Below are 25,650 nucleotides of genomic sequence, written 5' to 3' on the forward strand. Positions count from 1 at the left end.
TCGGACAATTTCAGTCAATATTAACTTTTTAAATCGTGTAATTTGAAGATAAAATATAACTTTCAAACAATATAATTTTAATAATTGCTTTATAAAAAAATTTTAAATTTCACAATTCTAAAGTTAAAAATGGTTTTAAAATTATATAGTTTGGAATTGAATTTATTTTTAATTTTTCCCAACTTCCGAAAGTTATTTTTAGTTTCCAACTACCGAAGTGAAAGTATTTCTTTAAGGAATAAAATTACTTTCAAATTATGGAATCTGAGAATAAAAAAAATGAATTATACCATCTAAAAGGATAAAATAAAAAATTTTATATTTATAAAAGTGGAGAATGAAAATACAGAGGTGTAAGAAGAAATTGCTTATTTTTACTGGAGACAGCTTTTATAAATGAATAAATGTTCAGAACGAGAAGAGATCCAACGAAAGAAAGGCTCATTTATGTCTTTGGGCTCAGATTCCATACAGTACGGAGCCCACATACATGACCAAATAAAAATTATGTCTTTTGGGCCAATTTGCTCAGAATTCTATTAACCAACGCGCCGCACTCTAATTAATATTTATAATAAATAAATACTTATATATATATATATATAATTCTTTTATATTTATAATAAATAAATACATATATTGTGATTCAATTATCATGATCTAGTTTATTATTTTCCAATATATTCCTTATTTTTAACTTTAAATTTAATTCATTAACTAGTCCAGAAATTCATTTTTCATCCACGGGAAATTAGTGTTCCTTTATTTTATTGATATCAGTTTTCTTAATTGCTTATGTAACGTCCCATTTAATTATTAAAACGAAATTAAAGGAAACGTCACGCGATAAAGTATAGCAGCGTAGTCTTGGGGTCCTTAACGCAATCCCTACAACCTGGCACACCACGATGCCGACATAAAACAGATACCAATCTAACAAAGAGTGTAGAGTAAGAAATCATAAGATGATACAGGGGCCGTAGCCCTAAAGAAATCGTAAATAAAATGCCTCCAGCCCAGATGGCTAAGCTACTGAATCACCGCTTCCTTGCTGATCACGAGAACCTCGCCCATCTGCTCCCATCAACCAAGTTGATGATCATCGCAAGGAAGAACAACCACATACAACACAGTCATGCAACAAAACGGGTAAGCTAGAGCCAACACATACTCATCATACAGTCAAATATATTTTCATCATCTCACATCCATATAACAACCAAACATGTCATGACTCTTCATTCAATACACTACAACTCGACTCGACTCATCCGGATACGTATAACTTGGTCGGATTCAGCGGATGCTTGCACTTGTGGTGGATACCTCTGCTCGACCCTGAGCTGCTCGATCCTGAGCTATGTGTTTCAAGTGTTACGATAAATCAAATCTCCCTCACCACAAGGTTAGCCCTTACTGGATTTCAGGCCTCCTGCTACTCTCACCACAGGAGTCAGTCCGCTCTAGGTGAGACTAACTGGCTCCTCAGAGTGTCAGGATGCAACCTTACCTTGAATCCTTACCTAGTTATACAGATGGGGCACCACCATGGACACCCACTAACAGAGGCCATGGAATTACGTCCCGACCACTGAAGCGTAGCCCCGAAGGTCTCACCTAGAGACCCCAAGGAATTACACGCTGACACGGACCAACATTCATAAAACAATATATTCAGAGAACATCAAAAGCATGTTTACAATTCCATACCCATCCATGAGATTTATTCCTCATACGCATCGCATATTGAATTCATACCTCTGATCCTCACCATCCCATGGGTCTAGTGTCTCATCTCATGTTAATACCATGTTCCTTTAATTTCAAACTTCACATTCGTTTCACATGCTAAGTCTCATACCAACCCATTCATCCACAATTCAAGAATCATACCCAAGAATATACTTCATGCTCCGTTATATACAGGTCAATCATCATACAATCATACTCAACCAAAACAGATCATTCAGGAAACATCAAACATCCAAATCACAGCACTGTCTCGCCCAGCATCTCGCTCAGGCTGAGGGGTCTCGCTCAGGCGAGACATGCTCGCTCAGGCGAGCCTCCCCCTCGCCTAGGCGAGAGCACAAAAACAAGTGCAGGAGCAATGCGGGATCTCGCTTAAGCGAGATCCCTCTCGCCTGGGCGAGTTGCCTGCTCGCTCAAAAGTTAAGCGAGTCGCTTGGGCGACCTTTCGTGCAAAAACTTAGGCGAGCTTCCCTGTTTCATCTCGCCTAGGCGAGATGGACTCGCTTGGGCGAGATTAACAGGTCTCGCCACTGTTCTTCACTGCAACAGCCATGAAAATCAAGCCAAACCAGCATACAAAGCATTCTCATACCCCAAATCGAAGGATTGAATCATGCAAGCAGGAATCCACACCATTACAGACTAAAACTACTGGAAAACAAGAGCTCTAACTTCCCGTACCTGGAAAAAGGCTAACAGTTGGGTTTTTGGGTACGAACAAGGACCACAGCAGCTCCTAGAGCCCGATTCGCAAGTGAGCAGAACAATGGTCAAGCCAAGCGTGAATCTGAAGAACGTCGAAACCCTAGCAGAAGTGAAAGACGGCTGCGGCTCAAGACAAGGACGACAACTTTTCTGAAATGGTAAGGAATACTAGGTTTAGGGCAGACCTAAAGACTATATATGTTGGGCCGGCCTTAGGCCCACTTACAAGGGCAGAAAAACTAAAAGATTTTTAATAGGCCTTACAGCTTACATAATTATTCTATTTTTTTTTATAAATTTAAATATTACAAAACCAGTATACTCGTCTATATAAAATTATCCATTAATATACTATTATACATGTTTTAAAATAACATATTTCTAAGTTTAAAACGAGTACTCCAAATATATAATATAAAAACTAAACACAGAATTGATGCAAATGATTACATAACTGAAGTACAAAATTAGCACGTATTGTTGAATTTTTACTACAGTGCCTTAATAGAAGTGTGATTATCGAGTTCAAATTCTCTACTAATTTTTTTTAGTATTGTCTTATGCTGTATATTAAAAATACACTGTATTAATATTTTAAATATCTTTATAATATATTTTAAAATGTTAAAATTAGTAATAATTAATGTATTATAAAAATATAATAGAAGAATAATAAAAAAAATTCAGTAAAAAATTCAAATTCGTGATTATCCATTCCAATATTAATCTCGAACTAATCTCTTGACAACAGGGTTTTAGATATTAAGTGTTGAAAAGAAATTGCGTTTACAAAATATCCATTCTGTTCTGCTGGTAAGGTCACCATATCTTTAAAAGCTCTATCACTTGTCTGTTAGTAAAATATTTTGTGTGGTTTCTGAACTTTCAAACTTACCATACATCATTACACACATAGTTCACCATGTAATAAAGATATCATGCTAAGAGCATGTTAGGTATGAGACTAGTCACACTAAGCAACCGAAAAACTCTTCCAACTAAATACAAACAAATAGAAGTCATAACTTTGCAAAAGAGTAAATAACTGTTTAAATTCTCATAAGCTGTATAATAAGAAAACACACATCTCTTTATTCATTAAACATCAATATAAATATATATTACATGACTTTGTTATTCAAAAATAAGACGAAATTATAACTACTGAAAATATGCATCAAATCATGTCCATAAATAGATTAAGAATTAAAAAATCACAACAATAATATCTTAATAAATCAGTGATTCATTTTTACAATAAATTTATAACATAACATGTGTTGATATTGTTGGGTTATATATATTTTTCATATATATGGTTTGTAGTCATAGTTATCGAGAGATTGTAGTTTCATATGATTATATAACATTAGTCTTACACATATAAGATATTTGACACCACTTTTACACCAAAACCTTAAGGCAATGATGTTATGGACATTTATTCTTATATAGTGTTTAACTTTGTCTATTTTATCCAATGTAAGACTTTGACTCATACTTGAACTATTCCCAACCGATATAACTGAGATACAAGAATGCGTACGAGAAGTGTAGGTATCTACACTACAAAAAAAATCGTGTACTATCGAAGGTCACTATCCATCGGTAACTACAAAAAATCTATTAATAATTCTTTAATTATTGACAAAATTTATTGATGACCGTTAGCAAAAATTTACCGACAAATATTTGGACAAAAATTCTATATATAACTTTATCAATATATATTTATGTTAACAAAATTATACAAATATAAATCTGTCAGTAATAACAAATGGCAAACGGATTAAGATTTGTGAATAATTTGTGATTTTTTGGTAGGATTATTTTCATTATAGAAATGTTGGTACTCTTGTAAGGCACTCAGTTGCAACATGAGAAACTAAAAGAAGAGAAGAATTGTGGTTGATGAAAGTGTTGAGCACACTCCTGAGTTTTGTTTGTTGATGCTTAGTCAATATTGCGTGTGCATGCATTTAAGTCACCGCTATCATATCTTACACGCTACACTTTCCTACTTTATTAGCTTCACAAATACAGAACATACTATCCCAACTTTCTTTTTAACATATAATTAATTCTACTTTACAATGAGTGTGTCGTGGATATTAATCCCAAGTGTTTTTTAAAACTTAGGATCTCACCTCTTACTTTGTCTAATTCACTTTATGTTTGACATAACGAATGAGACACAAGATAAGTGGTTTTGGCAGAGACAAAGCAATTAAAGGAACAACTTTATTATGCAATCATAGATTATACATACTCTGTTCCATTAATTAATTTTCAATAATTCATCATGCAATGAAAAGAAAACAATATTTATTCATTTTTTAATTATTAATGTGTCTGAAGAGATGTTTATTCATTTACTTCAACATAAAGTTTCCGTATATTTGTTCTATTAAGTATTTGTTATGAACGTTGAATTTAAATTTAACCTAACTATCAGATTCAAAGTTCAATTATCGTGTATATTTTTTAAATATGTATGATATTATATTAGTAAATGATTATAATGTAATGTTTTTAAGTTAATATATTAAAAAAGATGAGAAAATAAATGTTGATAAATATAATAGGTGATGATACTGTAATGTTCTTAAGTTAATATATCAGAAAAGAAGAAAAGATGAGAGAATAAATGTTGATGATAAATAGAAAAGAAGAGAAGAAACAGAGATAGACGATTTAAAAACAAAATTTATAAAAATAACGGTCAATTTTCAAAAATATAATAAATAATTATATTTTAAAGGATAAAATTAGTATTTTGAAATGTAGATACAAAAGAGGAAATCCTTTTTATTTATTGTTTATATATATATATATATATATATATATATATATATATATATATATATAATCTTAAGATACTTCAGAATTTTTCATAGATGGAAGTAATTAATTTATAACGTATTAGTATTTTTATAATAATAATGTTTTATATATTTAACATATTTTAGAAATTTTTATATATGTTTAAATAAGTATTGTATTATGTTATTTCTAAAATAAGTGAGAATTATCAGGTAAATTACGATAGTGTCCGATATATATTATATAGGTACATAGTTATAAATAACTATCGTATTTTATGTTAGCTTCTTTTTAATTAAGATTGAGAGTTTATTTGCTTTGCAACATTAAATGATGAGGAATGTTAGCAGCACTCATTGTCAAAATCAAATTCCCAGGGTATATATATTCTAGAGTGCACTATCAATTATATATACCATTTAAACTCATTACTACCAAAATTAACTTTCTAAAACATATAAATAAAGATATCTTTTGCTGATCAAAAATAAAATATATAAAGAGATTCTCAATGTTGTAATGGCGTAGATTAAGGAATATTTATGTATTTTGTCAAATACTGCAAATTAATTAAAAATATACTTCTTCCATATTTTTTGTATTTTTCAGAACTCTTTCCACTTTAAAACAATCAATAGTTAAAATTTTCCAGTGATTAAAAAAAATTAATGAGATTAATAATTTTATTAAACTATTTTATTGTTTCTTTATTTTCATCTAGATGTTGATTCCGTCACATTAATTTTTTTTTTTTGAAAAATTGAAATAAACAAAAACAATGTTTACTTTTTAGAACCTCACTATATCAAAATAGAGATTATTGAATAGTTTATATATATAATAAATGTTTTTTTTTCATACAGGATTTTCATACTAAAAGTGTTAAAACGTTCGACCAATTAAAAATTATCTTTAACATAATTTTGAAAATAGTAATTCTAAAAATAAAAAACATATCATGTATGCCAATATATTACATTTAAATAATAATGTAATAAACAACCTTGGCAATATTATTAAACATATTATTTAATTCTTAAAAACTCTGATTGCAAAAGGTTTTAAGGTTAAAAGGCAAAGTTGTTCTTTCATGTGATGCTATAGTTAAAAACCTGTAGTAGTTATTTGCATGTAGGCTTATTTTAAAATAGCAACTTGAAAAGTGCAGGAAACCACAAAGTCTCCCATACTCAACTTTTTCCCTAGACTAGACAGAATTGTAACAACCAAACCAGTTTGCATAGGTAACCACCACTATAAATTCATAGCCATTGCCACACTTTTTTTCTGCGAAACAAAACAACATGGCACCATCGTCATCCTCAAGGTTCCTCTACACATGTCTGTCTTTTATGTTTTTCTTTCTCATCTCCAACAACATTCCACCTTCTTTCTCCTCTCCAACTCACCACACAAACAATGACCTTAGTTTTTCTTCAACGGCACAAAAACTCATAAGAGGGCTCAACCTGTTCCCCAAAGACCCCATTAACACACTCCAGAGTGACTCTCTTCTTGTGGCTGGAAACATTGTGGAGAAGAAGTTAACTTTTCATAGCCTAGTTTCTCCAGGGTCTTCTGTGGAAGAACTTGGTCATCATGCAGGCTATTATAGCCTTCCTCGTTCTAAAGCTGCAAGGTAAAGATGCAAACTCATGTTCAGAAATGGTTGTTGTTGTTTGGTAGAGAATTCTTTTCTGTGATTTTGAAGGGTTATTTAGCTTGCGTACTGCTGCTTTATTCGGTTAGGTGGGAAAAGTAAAGTGTCACGAGGAAGAGGGATGTTTTGGTGAAAAGCAACCAAAGTTAAAATTCCTGCCAGCTATAGTTGAGGCCATGTCATGTGGATTAAATAATGTACATAAAAGATTTCATTGAGGTTAACTAATTATTCAGTTTTACCAAAGGGTAATGCTTGTGACAAGAATCTTGGTTAACTCAATTAGAAATTGTTTCCTTTAGATTTTCAAGTGAGTTGACTTTGTCCTGCATGGTTTTTTTGATGCATCACACCATGCATGTTTGAATTTCAACCAGTTAGATTTACCCTCACATAGATATAGTACTGATTTAGGCTAATTAGTTAGTAATGCAGATTCCTTATAGGTTGCTTCTTAGTCAATTTTATGTTTTAGTAGATAATTAGGAGCTAATTATGTGGTCCTGCTTTGAATTGAATAATTTTTTCACTTTATCATCTGCAGGATGTTCTACTTTTTCTTTGAATCTCGAAACAGAAAGGATGATCCGGTTGTGATATGGTTGACTGGAGGACCAGGATGTAGCAGTGAACTAGCTTTGTTTTACGAAAATGGTCCTTTTCAGCTTACCAAGAACTTGTCCCTTGTGTGGAATGACTATGGTTGGGACAAGGTAGCCATTAATTCCCCTTGTATCTTTCTCACTTTACTTCACTCGCATATTATGTATATCTCTGTTCACTCTTAATAGAGACTATAGCTAGCTCAAATAATGAAGTTGATACACTGTATTTGTCTACACGTTAGAACCAATAGAGTGTTTTCTGGTTTTGCAGGCATCAAATATTATATTTGTTGATCAACCCACTGGAACGGGATTCAGCTATACTTCTGATGAGAGTGACATTCGCCATGATGAAGAGGGTGTTAGCAATGATTTGTATGACTTCTTGCAGGTAAGTAGATTTGATAACTGATTGAAAATAATAAATTCATAATAAAATCAAACTCAATCATTTCTGTTTTTTTATTTATTTTATAATTACTCATATGAATTGGTTAAAATTGATTTACCTTTGGTTGGTTGTAGATAAATCAAACATGCAAGATGATAATGATAACTGATATATAAACACCATCTAAATTTCAAACTGTATTTTAGACTATTCAGCTGAGCATACATGAGTCCACTAAATTTTACAACAATGACAGGCATTTTTCAAGGAGCACCCTCAGTTTACTAAGAATGACTTTTATATTACTGGAGAGTCATATGCTGGACACTACATTCCAGCTCTTGCATCCAGGGTTCACCAAGGAAACAAAGCAAAAGAGGGAATTCATATAAATCTAAAGGTCTTGTTCTACTATCTCATAACCTATAGCATGATTATGAAAGGCTAAGTAATTGCTTTTTCTTCCTTGGACTAATTCGTTTTCTTCCACAGGGATTTGCTATTGGTAATGGGTTAACCAATCCTGAAATTCAGTATCAGGCTTACACAGACTATGCATTAGACAGAGGACTAATTCAAAAGGCTGATTATAATAGCATCAACAAGTTGCTCCCATCATGCAAGCAGGCCATAGAAGATTGCGGTATAAATAAAACTTCCTTTAAGAAACCACAAGGGATAGAATTTTACCAATTTATTGCACTATTCACATATTACTTATGTTCAGTGACACTCTTAATTTGTATTTCATTTGCCAGGCACTGAAGGTGGAGAAACCTGTGTAACTTCCTTATATGTCTGCAATAAGATATTCAATAGGATAATGAACATTGCTGGAGATGTTAATGTAAGATCTAAAATAACGCAGTTGGAGTTATACCATTAAAAAACTTCTGTATCTTAACTTTTCCAATATAAAAAGAATACTTCTGTTATTCTAAATGCAGTACTATGACATTAGAAAGAAATGTGTGGGAGATCTGTGTTATGACTTCTCTGAGATGGAGGAATTTTTAAACAAGAAGACAGTGAGAGATGCTTTAGGAGTTGGGGACTTGGACTTCGTTTCATGCAGTAGCACAGTGTATAGTGCTATGATGGAAGACTGGATGAGAAATCTAGAAGCGGGTATTCCCGCACTCCTAGAGGATGGAATCAAGGTGCTTGTGTATGCTGGAGAAGAAGATCTCATATGCAATTGGCTTGGTAAACCTACCTATACTCAATTCATTTGGAACCAATATAGTTTGTCAAAGGAATAGAGAGGCCATTTAACATTCTTAGAGTGATTGAATGAACATTTGCAAAATTGATTTCAAAAATTTATATTTGAACATGATTCTGGAAACTTAACGTGAATTTCAAACAAACACTTAATGTGTCTGTGATTTGGGCAGGGAATTCAAGGTGGGTTCAGGCAATGGAGTGGTCTGGTCAAAAAGAATTTGGGGCGTCTGGTGCAGTCCCATTTTTGGTGGATGGTGCAGAAGCAGGCACGCTGAAAAGCCATGGACCTCTCGCTTTCTTGAAGGTTTGTGTTGAAGGGTTTATTGCTATGCGTGAAATTGTGAATTCACTTCTGGTGACTTTATTTTTTTGTTAAACAAAAACAGGTATACGAGGCTGGTCACATGGTGCCTATGGATCAACCAAAAGCTGCACTTACAATGCTAAGAAGCTGGATGCAAGGGAAACTGACAATGACAAAGAATGGAGATAACGTCTCTCCTAAATGATGCACTCAGAGAGCCCAAAACCCAAAACCCAAAACCATCCCTCTTCTTGCACAGATATTGATGTCTTCTCCTTGTGTATAACGGGAGGATGGAATATAATTCTTCTTTTTTTTTTTCTTGTTTCTCTTATTATCATTGAAACTGCACACTGAAGAATTTGAAACAAATCATGTATCCATGACACCAAATCGTGTACAACTTTACACCAGATTGTATCGAAAGCAAATTTCAATTCTTGAGCAATACAAAGAACAATAAAGAAAAAGGGAATGTTAATAAGTCGATATTAAAAACAAAGTATAGTAAAGTGGTGACAAGACTAGGAAGCGTGTGGCGTTTGGTAGCATTGTTTCAGAAGGTTGATTGCGGGTTGAAATGAAGAGCTTAGAGGAACAGCGGATGCAACTCTGACATGTTGTGCATTGGCGTTCGTTGATTTGGATAATGTCATAGAAAACATCTCTCCCTCCATTATCTCATTTAGCGTGATCCCTTCGTTATAGGATATGTTTTTATTAGAAAATGCATAGTACATATGAAACAAAACAAAAAAAGTAGCAGAAAATACCGGAAAAAGGGTGAAGTTTGGCGAAGTCGAAAAATTCATCCGCGGAGCAGCCAAAGAGGAGTCTGGCAACTCTGTCGAAGCAGACGATAGTGAAAACCTCTGTGTCTGTGGCGACTGACATCTACCGAAGAAACAAAACAAAACAAAACCAAACAAAACAAGGTTTTTATATTATATTTGGTCGGAGAGAAAAGAAAGGAGACAAAGAGAGAGGACACGATACGAGGATGCGAAAGAGTCGTTTGGAGGGAGGGTTGGAGGGGTGGCAGGTGGAAGAGGGGTTGGGAAGAGTTCTTTCGCAAACCGCGCACACTCTGTAAAACATATCGGTGTGGTCTACTGATAGGATGGTGCACGTTACTCTTCTTTTTCTTCCTTCTTCCATTTTTGTGTTTCTTTTCTGATTCTCCGGCTATCTTCGCTTGTTTAGGTTAACTCAAATTTCATGCGCCTATCTACTCTGTTTTTGATTGGAGGAAAAATAAATATGTAAAGAATGTATTACTGACGCAAGTCAACAATAAATTCCGCATCTTTTAGGCTTATTGGCAGCGAAAGGGCCATGCCACTAGTTAGTAATGAAACCGCAGTGGAAGGGGAATGGTAAGGTTTTGGAGAAAATTAAACACCCATTTCATAGGTCTGTGTTCACCAGTAAAGAAATTAATACATTTTTTAACACATTCTTTCTTTGATGGTGCTATTGAGTAAAACTTATTTCAAATTTATTCTATAATAAATGACAAAGTAAAAGATGAGACCTTTTGCAACACTTCTGCGTTATTTATATGTCTAAGAAGAAATCAATTCATTGATATGGAATTACAAAGAATCTAAGAAGATTGACCGGGTATTATCCGTGTAAAGTTTTCAAATTTTACAATATTATAAAGTTGAACCAACTTTATACTGCAGCACGTAGGGAACTGTTATGTGTGGAGGTCTGCAGAGCCTGAGTTCCATTGAAGCAGGCTCGTGATTTTTTATCAGGTGTGTCTCTCAAAACGGTAACAGAATCCATGTAGATTCCTAGGTATGATATCAATGGGTCTGCACGTGATTTGTCAACAACTAGCTTCAAATACTGAGACTTCAGTTTTGGAAACAACAACAGCCTCTTATATCCGATTGTGGTGCCATTTATAACCCTCGTCCATACACCATCTTGGGTCAACGCCTCAAGGTGAAATTCAATCACCCTCTGCCCCATGTGAATAGGCTCTTGTAATTGCAGAACATTGAATGATACTAGTTCTTGGAGATTTACGTACAATATCCACTTAGATTGGTTCTCTTCGGGAGCCCAATATGTGTATATACCTTCTTTAAGAACATTGAAGGGACTAAAGTGAGTATCTTGAATCCCCCCTCTTATACTGCTGGCATTAATAACAGCATTTTTAGCCAAATTATGAGAAAATATGGACCTCCGAAGTTCAGTGAACTCTTGAAGAACTTGGATATCCTCATCTGAAATAAGACCTGAGGAGTTTGGGGGCACATTCAATAACAGCTTGCAGTTTCTACCAACTGATTTATAGTATATTTCAAGTAGACTCCTTGCAGACATGGGAACTTCTGAAGCATGCCAAAACCAACCGGGTCTTATAGAGACATCACATGTAACAGGAATCCAATCAGGACCAAATGGATCTCCCTCGCTATTGTATCTGTTTGATGACCAAAACACATTGGTAAATGTCTACACTACTCAAAATACAGACAAGGGAACCTCTGGTTCTATGAAATCTGAGAGTGTTAACATTTTCACATGCCATTTTGAGAGTATTCTAGTCATGTACATGATTCTTTAGATTTTCAAGCTTTGCAGTGGATACAAACAACAAAGAACTAACTGAAATTTACATTCAACTTCATTTACAACCAATGAATAGGCTGAATCAAAATAAGTTCATTTCTCTGAATACCCACCCATGTATGAATTATTGAAAGAGAGTTACATGACTTTCAAAATTGCTGTGTGGAAGTGTTTAGCATGAACTATAATCCAGCTACTTACAATGCTAAGTGACAACAAGATAAACATTTAAAAATAAGGGAAAGTACAGTAGGAGTATTAGTAAAAAATTGAACTTACTGGAGATCAACATCACCAATTTCAAAGCCTGTTTTGTTGTATAGAGACCAACAAGTGAAGCCAGCAACACCGTACTCATCACCAACCCACCTTGTATCAGGACCCACATCAGAAAAAATAGACGCCCCTGGTTGAAGCTGATGAATCAGAGAATTCCAGCTTGCAAAGAGATATTCCATGTCCTTCTCCTCTTCCCCTTTTGCACCATCAAGAAAAACGTCCGTTATCTCTCCATACCTGCTTCGAATGCACTAACTATTAAACATGAAATGTATACTGACAGCAAATTGGCAAATAAAAATATGATTCACAGGATCACAGGGAGAACTTCAAAGTAGTTATGTTATCACTCCAATCACAGATGTGTTGCATTATTAACTAGATAGTAGATTATCACAAACTTAACTCTTAGAAATTCAAGTGTGACTAGAGAGCCTCACAAGTAAAAATGAGCTATATGAACAATAGTCCAATTATTTTATACTATCACATGATCTATCATTCTAGTATCTGACGTTCATAAACCATAAAAGAGAATGAGAATGAAAAGTGTAGTACATGAACTATTAAAAGAATTTACATATTACATATCTAAGCACTAAAATAAATAATTTTTAGGGGAACTAAGACTAATATACACTTTATAGATTATACAGCAAATACTTACATACTTATGAACTTTTAATGTAACGTTTATCTCCTTACATTATAAAAACAACTAACAAATAAGTATTAATATTCGAATGATTATTTAATATGTACACAAGTACTTAATTTAGTTACCTAGTGAGTAGCTCAGTCATTTGGGCCAAGTAGAACTCATTATACCGTAAAGTGTCCCCATAACATGTCTCGTGACGATCCCACGGCGAAAGGTAAATTCCAAGGCCGATGCCGGCATCCTTTGCGGCGGCAGAAAGCTCGGCGACGATGTCGCCATTCCCGTTCTTCCAGTTGCTGGAACGCACGGAATAGTCGGTGTAATCAGAGGGCCACAAGCAGAACCCGTCGTGGTGTTTTGCAGTGAGGATTACTGTGGAAAAACCAGAATCTTTAGCGACCCTTATCCACTGCGATGCGTTGAGCTTGGTGGGGTTGAAGACGGAGGGGTGAGCGTGGCCGGAACCCCACTCGGAGTCCGTGAAGGTGTTGGTGCCGAAGTGGAAGAAGAGGGCCATGTCGCTCAGTTGCCATTGGAGCTGGAACGCCGTCGGGAGGGGCAAAATTGGAAGAGGCGGGGGTTTCCGGGAACAAGATGCAGGGACCAAGAAATGACAGAGACCCAGGAGGAGAATCTGAATTGGGAAATTGGGAAGTCTACAAGTTGAGATTTTGATGAAGAGATTGTGGGGTTTGCACCATGATCTCCAACTCTTCTTCAGCTCCATGGTGGTAACTTCACAAGGTATGGTTGACCTCAAGTGTTTGTGACACTGCCACTTAGCGAAGCAACGTCACACTGATAACTAAAAGATAATTATAATATAATGGTGATTAAGAGAGAAAAATAAGTACCACAAAATCAAAAGACTCTGGAATATGGAGGTGGCACTTTTATGACAAATCGATAATCTGATCTGAGGAGAAGAAATTAAATTGTTTCTGAAATAGGAACTCCAGATATCGTGTCATTTGGGGAGTGCAGGAAGCAACTATCAAAGATTATAAAAACTAGCCATTAGTAAGCCCATATCATTTCACACTCTAAAAACAAAAACAACAACTCAACAAACCTACCAAAACCACGTCCAGAAGCCCCACACAAACCAGTCTTCATGACGAAGACCAGTTTCAAATAAAACTAGCAAGGATAAAGATGGAATTCCAAATAATGGGGTGCAGGAACAAATTGATGAGGGTGCAGAAAGTAATTACCTTAACAAAAATAAGGTTTAACAAAAATAAGGTTTAATCCATGGGATGATACCAGCATTACATTTAAATTACATTTAGATATGTCCATTTTTAAAAATATGTCAATTGAGTTCTAATTTTTCTAAAAATATCTCAATTAGGTCTTTTATAACAAAAAATTATTAACACGGTTAATTGTATTGATGTTTAAAGTGACTTTCAAAATTAAGTAAGGATATTTATATTAAAATTTAGTGATAAAAATCATGAATTAAATTAATGACTTTAATAATTTTTGTCTGACCTGATTAACACATATAAATAAAAATAGATATTATCCTACTTATTAAACCCAAAAATAAAATATAATAGTTCAGCTGCAAAACTAATAGATACAAAATCTTGTTTCATTAGATTGTGCCTGTGGGGACGCAAGTGATACATCTCTCTCATCCAAGGTAGAAACGCCCGTGTATGATCATGAAACTACTCAATGTGGCAATGGAAGATGAATGACTGTCACGAGAGAACAACCACAGAGAGAGAGAGAGACAGAACAGTCAACTGATTTGATGACTACGAAATTCTGTACACCTCTCATTATTACTACATTGCACTGACTACTCTGTACTTATGTATGAAATAGTAGTATAAATATCCATGTCTCTGTCACAAATCCAAATACTAGTACTTATTAAATCATTTAGCCACACCATCACACGGTTTAACCACCGGGTAGATATCTAAACTTTCAAATTCAAACTTTCATAACCATTCTTCACCAACCTCACATCAAATTTATAATTAATCCACCACAATATATAGTGTATGGTACCTTTAGTTTGATCCATTGTCATAAGTTACAGGTCAAACAGAAGAACTAGAGAAGAAGTACACTACCAGAAAATTAATATAGTATGTAAGGAATAGATAAAGAGTTTTGAAATTATTGTAGCAATTTGTAATTTGTTATCTGCATGATGAGGTGACTGATTGATTGGTCCTTTTTCCTTTCCCTATATCTTAGACCAAAGCAATACAGAAACACACAAGGCAAACCTAGCTAGCTCTCAGTTATAGTCTCAGTCTAACTCTTCTTCTTCAGTCTCAACTCAACTAATGCACCAACCAACCAACCAACCAACCCACCCCAAACCCTTATTTATCTTATTCACACACATATATCTCAGTATCAGCTAAAACATTACAAACATATCAAACTTAGTTCAAGAACAATAGCTTCACCTGAAAGCTGTACGTAGATATTTGTGTATATATATATATATATATATATATATATATATATATATATATACAAACACACATGTTTGAGTGTTTGACCAACACACACAAAAGAGTACAAACTTTTAACATAGCGAAAAATCTAAGTGGTAACAATCATGCATATATATGATTCTGTATGATGGATATGCCATACACCATACAGTGTGGCAGCTATTCTACTCTGTTCTTCGACATTTCTACTTGCTTGTTACTATTGCTCTGCCACATTGATGTTGTTGAGATGAGAGCGTGCATGCACGTGCGGGGAAGTGTCATGTCGTTGGGACCATAGCCTCAGCAGTCAGGACTATGGCCACGTTTCGAGCGACCAGTAATATTACGAGCCTTCAAACTTTCAACCACAAGAGTGAAAGTGAGAGAAACACGTTCTTTCGTTTTTCTCTCACTTATTCATAACATCATCGTCACGGGCCACCACCGATGTGTCTGTCCCTAATCTTTCATTACTGTCTTTTATTTTATCACAAATTCTTTGACTTTTCTCTTCTGTCACCAACCCTTTTCTTTCTTTCCATCCCTTTCAATCCTTCATTTTTACGTTGGTTTTTATATGTGAAAAAATCTTTCTGAATATTATAGATATGTTGTCAAAAAAAATATCTTAAAATACAATTCAAAAAATCATTTTAACCTGATTGTTAACCTGTATGTTAACCTGATTAATTAGGAATAGAAGTTCTTCCACTGAGATAATAAACTGTATGTTAACCTGATTAATTATGATAAAATATCTTAAAATACAATTCAAAAAATCATTTTTCTTTTTTGTATGACATAACGTACCAAGGGCACTATGTCATTATGCCTTACTTTATGTAATTAATGCAATATATAAACATAGAGTTTCAAATTCAGGTAGAATAAAAGTTAAAAGCTGTTTCGTTTTCATTATTATAGTTATGACGTTTTGGTAGTTAAGAGTAAGACTACTAATATCGATTTTGTTTGGACTAATTAAATCAAATAATGCAAATTAAAATGTTAATATGAATTAGTATTACTACAAAGGTGCATCATAGGCTATCACAGGCTGTAAATCCCTTTTTTCCAGCTTAGTTTGCCAACCGTTGAGAAAAGGTAAAGCATATGCTATTTCAGAGTCAAAGACAACTGTTTTACACTGCATGACAGCACTCCATTTCATTATTCAAACAATTAAATTTAATTTTTTTTATCAATATCGTGAATTGATACCGATGGTGACCCATTCGGGAGTGGGAGAGAAATTAACACTAAACACATTTTCACTATTGACTAATGAAGCTTTGAGTTAGTAACATATGAACCAAATAATCACGCTTACTTTTAAAATTTACGAATACGTACATTAGTATTTTATCAATATGCAATTATTTACATGCCCTAAATCGGGAGATTTCGCTATAAGTTTCAACCCATGTGCAACAGACTATATATATATAAACAATATTAATACAAAAAATATTTTATTAAATATATTATATATTTTTTGTGGTTTAATTTTTTTTTAATGAGCGATACATTTATTATTTTGTCTTATCATTTTGCTTATTTGTCTTTATGTATTTAAAATTGTAATGTTATTACGTGGTTAACATGAAATGATATTGTGATTAATATAAAAAGATAAATGACATTGAAGTCATCGAGAAACAAGATGATCTTGTTATCCGACATATTTTCAATGAAAATAATAAAATTCAGTTGTCATTTTATCACTAGAAAAAAATCGTATATTATCGAAATACACGATCTGTTAGTAATAACAAAAAATTGTCAATAATTCAATTTTATCGATACCTAAATATTTAAGGGTAAAGCAATTGTTGATGCATTTTATTAACGAATTTCACGATACATCGATAATTATCAATGACTACAAATTCATTGGTACATATCTGTTGGTAACTACCAACACATTCTGACCATAGGTAAAAATTGTCGATAAAAATTATGAGTGAGTCTTCTTCTTTCCCTCCCTCTCTTCTTCGCCTTTTTCCTTTTTTTTCTTTTTCCTCTCCTCGTCGCAGCTCTATTGTCGCTCTTGTCATTGCTACATCAATTGCCATTACCTCAAGCTCATCCTCTGCTTTCTCCTTTCCATTATCCTCCTCCTCCTTCTCTTTCTCTTCCTCTTCCTCTTCCTTTTCCTCCTCCACCTCCTCTAACTCTGGCAGTCATCATCATGCACCTTTCCGTCGTTGTCATACTTTAACATTGTCACCGAGTTGTTGTGACTCCATTATCGTCATCGACCCCTGCCTCCTCCTCTTGCACCTCTTCCTTCTCCTCACTCATCTCTCCTTAATATATCAAAAATATAAATCAGACTGAGAAGGAAATTTGCTACTCAATTTATCGATGAATTTGCTGATGAAAAAATCTGTCAAAAATCAAAGTTATAATTTACCAAAAGGATCTAACCAATATATTCATTACCGGTGAAATTTTTTGTTGATAACTTAAAGTCTAAAATTCATTGATAAAATTCATATTTAATTTTGGATTTACCGACAAATTTATTTTCATTAGTAATTACAAAAATTCTTGCAGTGCATATTAACCACAATACATTTTGTGGTAACCACAAAACTTGACATATACCCAACCAGGTTGAGACAAGTAAGATGACAAAACAAGATAACAATCACATTTTAATTAACATACAAATTAAATTGCATAGATTCAATTGAAAAATATCAAAAATTTAAGTACTAAACAAATAATTTTTTTTAACATAGACTCAATAGGAAATACATAAATTTATGAAAGATTCAAACTTAATTAAGACAACATTATGTTGTAATAGCAAAATAGTAACTTGAACACTACAATCATACCTCACTACATTCAACAATTCCAATCCCACATTACACTCTTTAGGCACTAATTCACAAATACAACCAGAAATTGAGAGGAAGAGAAGAAGAAGGTTGAATGGATAGAAAGATGGAGTCGTAACTACCGGTTCTATGTGTTGTGGTTCGAGTTCTCTATGTTGCAGGTTGCCAAAATGAAAGTGGGGAGATTCAAGTCACTGATGATGAGCTTGGGCGAAGGCAAGCATGCAATGATGCTTTGGCTGCAAGAACGACGAACGATAGTGGTGGTGGAGATGTGAGGTGTTTAGAGAAGAAGAAGAATAAGGAAACCCTTCGCGATGAGGGAAAAAATCGACGTGGGAGACATCGACGAGTCGCCAATTCTAGTTAGGTTGAGCAACAACAACTCGCGACTAGAAGGAGGAAGAACCATCGCGCGATGGTGGGTGCGTCGACGCCTCTCTCGAACGTGCCGTAGTGATGTCGGTGGTGGAGGTGAGCGTGGAGACAATGAGGAGGAGTGACCATTGTAGGTGAAGAAGAAGAAACTCATCGATGATGGTAACTTTGCTTTTGAGTGCGACAAACGACAATGATGTTAGGTTGAGTTGCTGCTTCTATTGCATGTGGGTGAAGATAGCAAAAGAGGAGTCTATAACAAAGAATAAACTCTAACTGAGAAAAGTTATATCGATTCTGGAACAACTGGTATAGAAAATGGAAACTTTTTAGGGTTAAATATGTTTTTGGTCCTTTAACTTTTATGAAAATTGAAATTAGTTTCTCTTCAAAATTTTGAACCAATTTAGTCTCTTATATTTAGAAATGTATGAATTAAATCTCTTTAATCAAATTTTGTTAAATTTATTTGATGTTTCAAACATGTTTCTCATCTATTGAAGTGAAAAGGTGTGATACCGTGTAAACAAATCAAATGTTATCATGAAACACAATTATAACGTCAAATAAACTTAGCAAAGTTTGGTTAAAAGAACTAAATTCACATAATTCTAAACTCGTGTGACTAAATTGGACTAAAGTTTCAAAGAAAAACTAATTCCAATTTTCAATTAATGTGAAGAGACCAAAAATATATTTAACCCAACTTTTTAAAATTCGTGTTAAAAATATTTTTTTTATGGGCGTAAAAAGACTTCTGTGTACTATACATAAAATAATAATCTAAAATCAAGGACACTTAAATATTCTAGTCCGAGACCATGTAAACTTTGAACCATAAATATTATAAAGCATAATAAAATATAATAAGTAAAATACTTCAGAATTTCTACCTCTTGAACGTGATAGAAGAGTTTGTAATATTTGTTGACATAAGGCTTTTAATAAAGCAAACCGAGGTAAAGATTGAGTATATCAACCTCAATCTAGGAAAGAGTAGATCTTAATGGCTTTAGCGACACGAAGGTTCTCTGACAACATTAAATCGCATTAGAGTATGTCGGAGCAATAACCTACTACCCTATGCTTGTACTCATGCACAAAGTTCCAATCTGGAATAATAATATTGCACAAAAGAAGTTTATCATTACACTGAATCGTTGAAGCAAATTAACCACTTGCATTTGCATGTCTAAATTCAAGAAAAAAACATGTTTAACTTTAAAAGTTGCAGTGTTTAATTATGCAGGTTTTGTATGCTACTGATCCAACTATATATTATGCAAACCTTTCACCCATTTGAAAAATCTACTACGTACAAATTGAGTTATTTGAACTAAAAAGTACGATTAATAACTTTATAATTTGACTATCTTGGCCTCTCGTCACATCATGTTATGCATTGAACGTTCCGATGCTACCTTACTGAAGGAGAACTAATATTATTCTATATACAATCTACTCTGTCTCATATCCTGCCACCAGATTGATGCTGCTGCTGCTTTTGAACTACTGCATGTCACAACTTTATACAGCATCACCATCACATTATATCACAGGGCTACTCAAATATTTTGAGTACACAAGCAAGAGATTTAGTCGGATTCATATGCATATAGCCCCTAAATCTCATAGACATAGCTACACATAAGTTTTCCTGAAATATAACTCTATCTTTTTTCCAAACATTTTCATTTTAATAAAACTTTGAGCACAAGTGCAAAAGTGCATGGAATGATTTTTGAATTTTATATATCTGGGTGGGGATGATCATAATTTTGGACGGTGAAACGTTTCTTTCATATACATGAAGATAATGGTCAAAGATTAGTGTTACTGTTGCGAGCACTATGTACAGATCCAGAAAGTGATAACAAAGATGCAGGTATTATATATAGCTACCAAATTGCAAAAAGCGTGGACTATAAACTAAAGCCAACGTATCTTCCTAGATCCCTGCCTACCCATCAGGATTAGCTTCCTTTAATCATACTAAATTATAAACACTTTACTTTATATCATATATGCCACTATCACTTTCTGCTGTCTACATTCATCTTCATTCAACCAAAACAGTTCAGCACAAGCCATGAAGAAACAAATTACTAGCACCATTTCTTTAAGGCACTACTTAATGATTGATATATTGTCTTGTCAATGCGATAAATTTAATTATTGATTATCACAAGAACAAATCCTTCACTTACACATGGAAAAACAGTAATTTTGATAATTGTAAGATGAAGAGAGAACTATATACCATTATTAATTAAAACAGATCTCAAGTCTACTAAGATATGAAGGGATAACTATATGATTATTAAAATAAATTTCAAGCATGTTAAAAGATAGTATTTGTCAGGGTTAATGTGATAAATTTAGTTATGATGACAAAACAAATTCTTTTATAGTACATTTGATGTCCTTTGAGTTTGATAGTTCTCTTAATTAGGTATTCAATATAAAAATAAAATCATTTACAATATATACACAATTATCATCTTATTACATGTCAATTATATAAAGATAGGTTTATGATATTCAATCTTATCTTAGCAAGTTTATTAAATCTATTGTATTATTAGACCCCTTATAAATATTTAATATCATACACAAAATAATAAAAACATGTATTATAAACCTCGCATCACATTTAAGGAATATATATATCAAATGAGTTGAACAAATTTAAATATTTGATGATATTTTAGATATCATAAATTTAACAACTGCTTAACTTTTTAATTTAAATAAAAATTATGAAATAAAGTGAGTTTACCGTTACTACTTTAAAGTGAGTGGATCTTCCCATAAGTAGGTCAATGTTAATATATTTATCAGATGAAACTTAAATTTTAAATTTGGAGTTTACAAAATTTTAACTTTATTAGACCATGACCTAATTCAAATCTAGCTCTAAAAAAATAGGGGAAGATATTTTTATAAATTTCGAGTCTCATTTTAAAAGTTGAGTTTTCTGAATTTATAACTGCACTAATCATTACATGTTAAGTATCCTATCTTGTCACCAAAAATATATGTTTTTTTCTTGTGTGTTAGTAACATTTGTCTTAAATATTCATGAGTTAATGTTTTTAGTCGCATTTTTTTTTTGTCACTAAGATTTGAATATGAAATTTTATTGAATTAATCTGAGACAATTAGAATATCGATGGCTGTAGCTCTAAAACTCCAGGGAGGGGAAAAAATATGATGAGCACTGATGACATATTAGAAGAAAAACGAAAAAGAACAAGAGATTAAAAAACAAGTTGTAAAGGAAGAGATTATTTATTATCTACAGAACCTGATTGAATGTGTACTTAAACACGTGAATAATCTATTTAATGCTGCTAATTAATACCATATAAAATTACCGCATAGATGATGAGAACAACATACAGTATGGTTAGCTGGCAGAGTGGCATGCATACGTTAGCAATGACACAGCTGGGTTCATTAAACAAATCAAAGTATGCAGCTGCATAATTGGTGAATTCGATTGAATTATTTTCAAAACATAATACCAAAATTAAAAACAATAGTTAGCCTTAAACTCATAATTGATACCATGAAGTAGTGCCGAATTCTTAAAAACCATTGAATATAGCTTTCTTCTATACCCTTTGTACACAGAGAGAGTACAAAGTATAGGGATGTTTATCTACGATATAGAAGAATTATAATAAATAAAAGGAAAAGAAGGAATATCATCATGTATGATCTATGAAACCTAGGTCTCTTCTGTATTTTTATATGTCGTCAAGCAACACAAAACTCCCTATACTAGGAATGTTATTCTAGTGTACGTGACAGCACAGATCTCTGATAATTGTTTTTGTTATATATTTTTCACTATGCTGCTCTGTAAAATTCCACTGATTAATTACTCAATCTAAACAAAACACCTGATCGGATGAATTTAAGGGCAACCCCTGATCCATAGGACCCTATGAAACATAATCATCACACTCACCATTAGCCAGATAATCTTGCATAGTAGATGTGAAGCTCTTTTAACATATTTTTTCTAATACAAAGTCATTGATTACAGTTTAAGAGAATAAGAAAAAAACTAATCAAATGAGAAGTATGAAATGTAAAACAATTATAATTTCTAGTATATTTCATTGTTCCAAAGGGTAATACGATATATGCTAGCTAGTTTCGTCAACAGTTAACGTGCATGCAATTGTCTGAAACACCTATGTTTTTGTTTGCTAGGGAAAGAGTGTATGGAGAGACAACTCTTTATGCATCACAATGTTGTGTAATTTAGCATCTACTAATGCATATCCAGCTATATTTCATTTTCTGGTTCTTTTGTTGTAAAGTTTAAGGAGGTGGTCGTGTGCAGTTCCAAAAGATACACCTACTGCTACATAATGATTTTCTGACAAGTTAAATACTACTACTATATATATAATTAAGTCCATCAATATCTTCAATATATATATATATAGAGAGAGAGAGGTGCGCCTTTGTCACACATGTCCGCCAGTTAGATGAGGATTTAATTAAATCATACTACAGATATATTTTTAATATATTGCGTGCACCTTTTCAATTTTTTCTTTCTGTCTTTTACTCTCTGTAATGTTTTACTTTAGCAAGAGTGTCAATGCTTTAATTAACCAAAATGATTAAATATTGAGCCACCGCACTAGGATGAAGAAAACTTGGACAATTAATTCCACACTTGGTCCCTGCATTTGGATAGAATCACAAATCTGGTAGCTGTAACCATCACCACAATAAACCTGTTTCGTTATGTTTCTTTCTGTATGACAAACTTTGGATACTTTTTATCTGTGAGTACATATTAATATTAATTATAGAAGAAATTGAAAGGAAAGAAATTACATGAGTTAGAAGGTTAGAAAGTTCTCCTGAGAATGAGTCCACATTAGAATAATGTTCAGAAATTAAATTATTTCGTACATAAACGTCCTATCCATGCTTTTTCATTTCAGTTTTGTTTCTTACTGAGAGAATAAAATAGTAATATTTTAACTGTTCAAGAGCTAGGTCTCTTGTTATAAGGCTAAGCAGTCCCCACCAAAGTTTCATCATAACTCGGATCGTGAGAGAGGTTTTGTGAAATTGTTGCAGAGAATTGGAGAGAAGATGGGAAGAGCTCCTTGCTGTGACAAGGCAAATGTGAAGAGAGGACCATGGTCACCAGAAGAAGACTCAAAGCTGAAGGAGTACATAGAGAAGCATGGAACTGGAGGGAATTGGATTGCTCTTCCTCAGAAAGCTGGTAAGAAACAGTGTTACACTCTAAACCTAGATATATCATTTCATATGCATGTATATATTCTCTTTTTTCTTTGTATGTCTGCAATACTTTGACTCTGATATATGTTTATAGGTCTAAGGAGATGTGGAAAAAGTTGCAGACTTAGATGGCTTAACTATCTTAGGCCCAACATTAAGCACGGCGAATTCTCCGACGAGGAAGACAGAATAATATGCAGCCTTTATGCTAATATTGGAAGCAGGTACTACTTATTGCTACCCATTTTTATGCACTATGCATAGCTAGACCCACTTACTGTACTCAAAAAATTCTAAAATTAGTTATTCTCCAGATCTAGGATGTTCAGATGGACATTCTTTTTCTTTCCATTTTTACTTCAATCACATAATAAAACACATTCTCCGGTGAAATGTCCTGAACTCTGTCCATATTTATCTAAAAGAGGCAAATAAAAACACAGCAAGGGATTTGACAATGTGAGAAAACTATGTACTTACCTAGAATATCTGTCTGTATTTGGGAAGCTGGTCTTCAACTTGGAGGCCAAGTTTAGATCCAGCAACAGCATGATGTTGGGTAAATGAAGACATTGATATATAATTATTTTTGGTGGTCTTTTCCATGATGTTTTTAGGTGGTCAATTATAGCTGCTCAGTTACCAGGGAGGACTGACAATGATATCAAGAACTACTGGAACACCAAGCTGAAGAGGAAACTCATGGGGTTGCTTCCTGCATCTCATCAAAGAATAGCACCCTATCAACACTCCTCCTCCCAAAACCCTCCCTCACCATTTTCTTCTCAGACATCAATCTACAGAGACTACTGCAACAACTCTCCTTATTACATCCCAGCACCAACCTCCTCGTCTTTCCCATGCCTTCAACAGATTTCTGTTCCTTCAAGTAATTACACAAACACAACCTCATCTCTTCCCTTTTATCAGAACCAAGATCCTACGGTCGGTGTCAGTCCCATGCAGTATTACCCCACCACAGACAGCTCCATGCTTGTGTTTGGAAGTGAAACAAGCTGCAGTTCCTCTGATGGGAGCTGCAGCCAGGTGAGCCTGGGGAGAGAGATAAAACAAGAAGAAATGGGATTTCAGAATTTGATGTTCGGAGATCAGCACATGCAGATGAACAAGTTGATGCTGAGTCAAGGAAACATGAATCATGATGGAGGTGAAGAGTATGTGAAGCATTGGACAGAGAAGCCAAATGGGTGTGTGTTCCAGACGCAAGAAACAGCACTGGATTATGATCTTGAGGTTATTAAGCAACTGATTAGTAGTAACAGTAGCAGTAATAATAGTAATAATGGGTATTTTAGTATTGATGAAAACAAGACGGAGAAGGGAGTGTACTACAACTACTGAAGTGACTGACACTAGTGGAAGTGAAATCAGAGAGATATGATCAGTGAGAGGCATGGGAGTAGGGAAGATTCAGAAAAGACTTTGAGGCTGTGTTGTGGAGTTCTGTGTTCTTTAATGAAATGAGATAATTCTTATTTTGACAGTACATGGTAAAATACATGGTAAAAGCTTCTTTATATTTTGTGTATATCCTCTTGGAACTGAACTCAAGTGATGATTTGATGACGATGATGTTAGGTTTTTGTAAGTATTCTCTCGATGCAAGTGCAATCCCCCAATCAGACATCAATGTTATCAATTCCAGAAAACAA

At 33.7% G+C, this 25,650-nt stretch overlaps 4 protein-coding genes across 4 annotated transcripts; 2 read left to right on the top strand and 2 right to left on the bottom strand.

The window, feature by feature from the left end:
- The first annotated feature begins 6,490 nt into the window (after window positions 1–6,490).
- LOC114183492 (serine carboxypeptidase-like) lies at window positions 6,491–9,786 on the top strand. The gene is made up of 9 exons (XM_028070523.2): window positions 6,491–6,919; window positions 7,485–7,653; window positions 7,817–7,936; window positions 8,193–8,336; window positions 8,429–8,579; window positions 8,695–8,783; window positions 8,884–9,142; window positions 9,334–9,467; window positions 9,550–9,786. The coding sequence occupies exons 1-9, from the start codon at window positions 6,585–6,587 to the stop codon at window positions 9,670–9,672; spliced, it is 1,524 nt and encodes a 507-aa protein (XP_027926324.1). The 5' UTR covers window positions 6,491–6,584; the 3' UTR covers window positions 9,673–9,786.
- A 40-nt stretch (window positions 9,787–9,826) lies between these two features.
- LOC114183493 (replication factor-A carboxy-terminal domain protein) lies at window positions 9,827–10,856 on the bottom strand. The gene is made up of 3 exons (XM_028070524.2): window positions 10,464–10,856; window positions 10,241–10,361; window positions 9,827–10,164 (listed from the first exon to the last, which is right to left on the bottom strand). The coding sequence occupies exons 1-3, from the start codon at window positions 10,623–10,625 to the stop codon at window positions 9,992–9,994; spliced, it is 456 nt and encodes a 151-aa protein (XP_027926325.1). The 5' UTR covers window positions 10,626–10,856; the 3' UTR covers window positions 9,827–9,991.
- Window positions 10,857–11,002: 146 nt separating this feature from the next.
- Window positions 11,003–13,890, bottom strand: FUC1 (alpha-L-fucosidase 1). Its single transcript, XM_028070522.2, has 3 exons — window positions 13,122–13,890; window positions 12,339–12,575; window positions 11,003–11,910 (listed from the first exon to the last, which is right to left on the bottom strand). The coding sequence occupies exons 1-3, from the start codon at window positions 13,724–13,726 to the stop codon at window positions 11,145–11,147; spliced, it is 1,608 nt and encodes a 535-aa protein (XP_027926323.1). The 5' UTR covers window positions 13,727–13,890; the 3' UTR covers window positions 11,003–11,144.
- Window positions 13,891–23,695: 9,805 nt separating this feature from the next.
- On the top strand, window positions 23,696–25,650 carry LOC114185050 (uncharacterized). Its single transcript, XM_028072545.2, has 3 exons — window positions 23,696–23,960; window positions 24,072–24,201; window positions 24,595–25,650. The coding sequence occupies exons 1-3, from the start codon at window positions 23,825–23,827 to the stop codon at window positions 25,337–25,339; spliced, it is 1,011 nt and encodes a 336-aa protein (XP_027928346.1). The 5' UTR covers window positions 23,696–23,824; the 3' UTR covers window positions 25,340–25,650.

Source organism: Vigna unguiculata, chromosome 5, assembly GCF_037176805.1.
Source record: "Vigna unguiculata cultivar grain cowpea cultivar isolate G323 ecotype 2 chromosome 5, ASM3717680v1, whole genome shotgun sequence".
Lineage (NCBI taxonomy): Eukaryota > Viridiplantae > Streptophyta > Magnoliopsida > Fabales > Fabaceae > Vigna > Vigna unguiculata.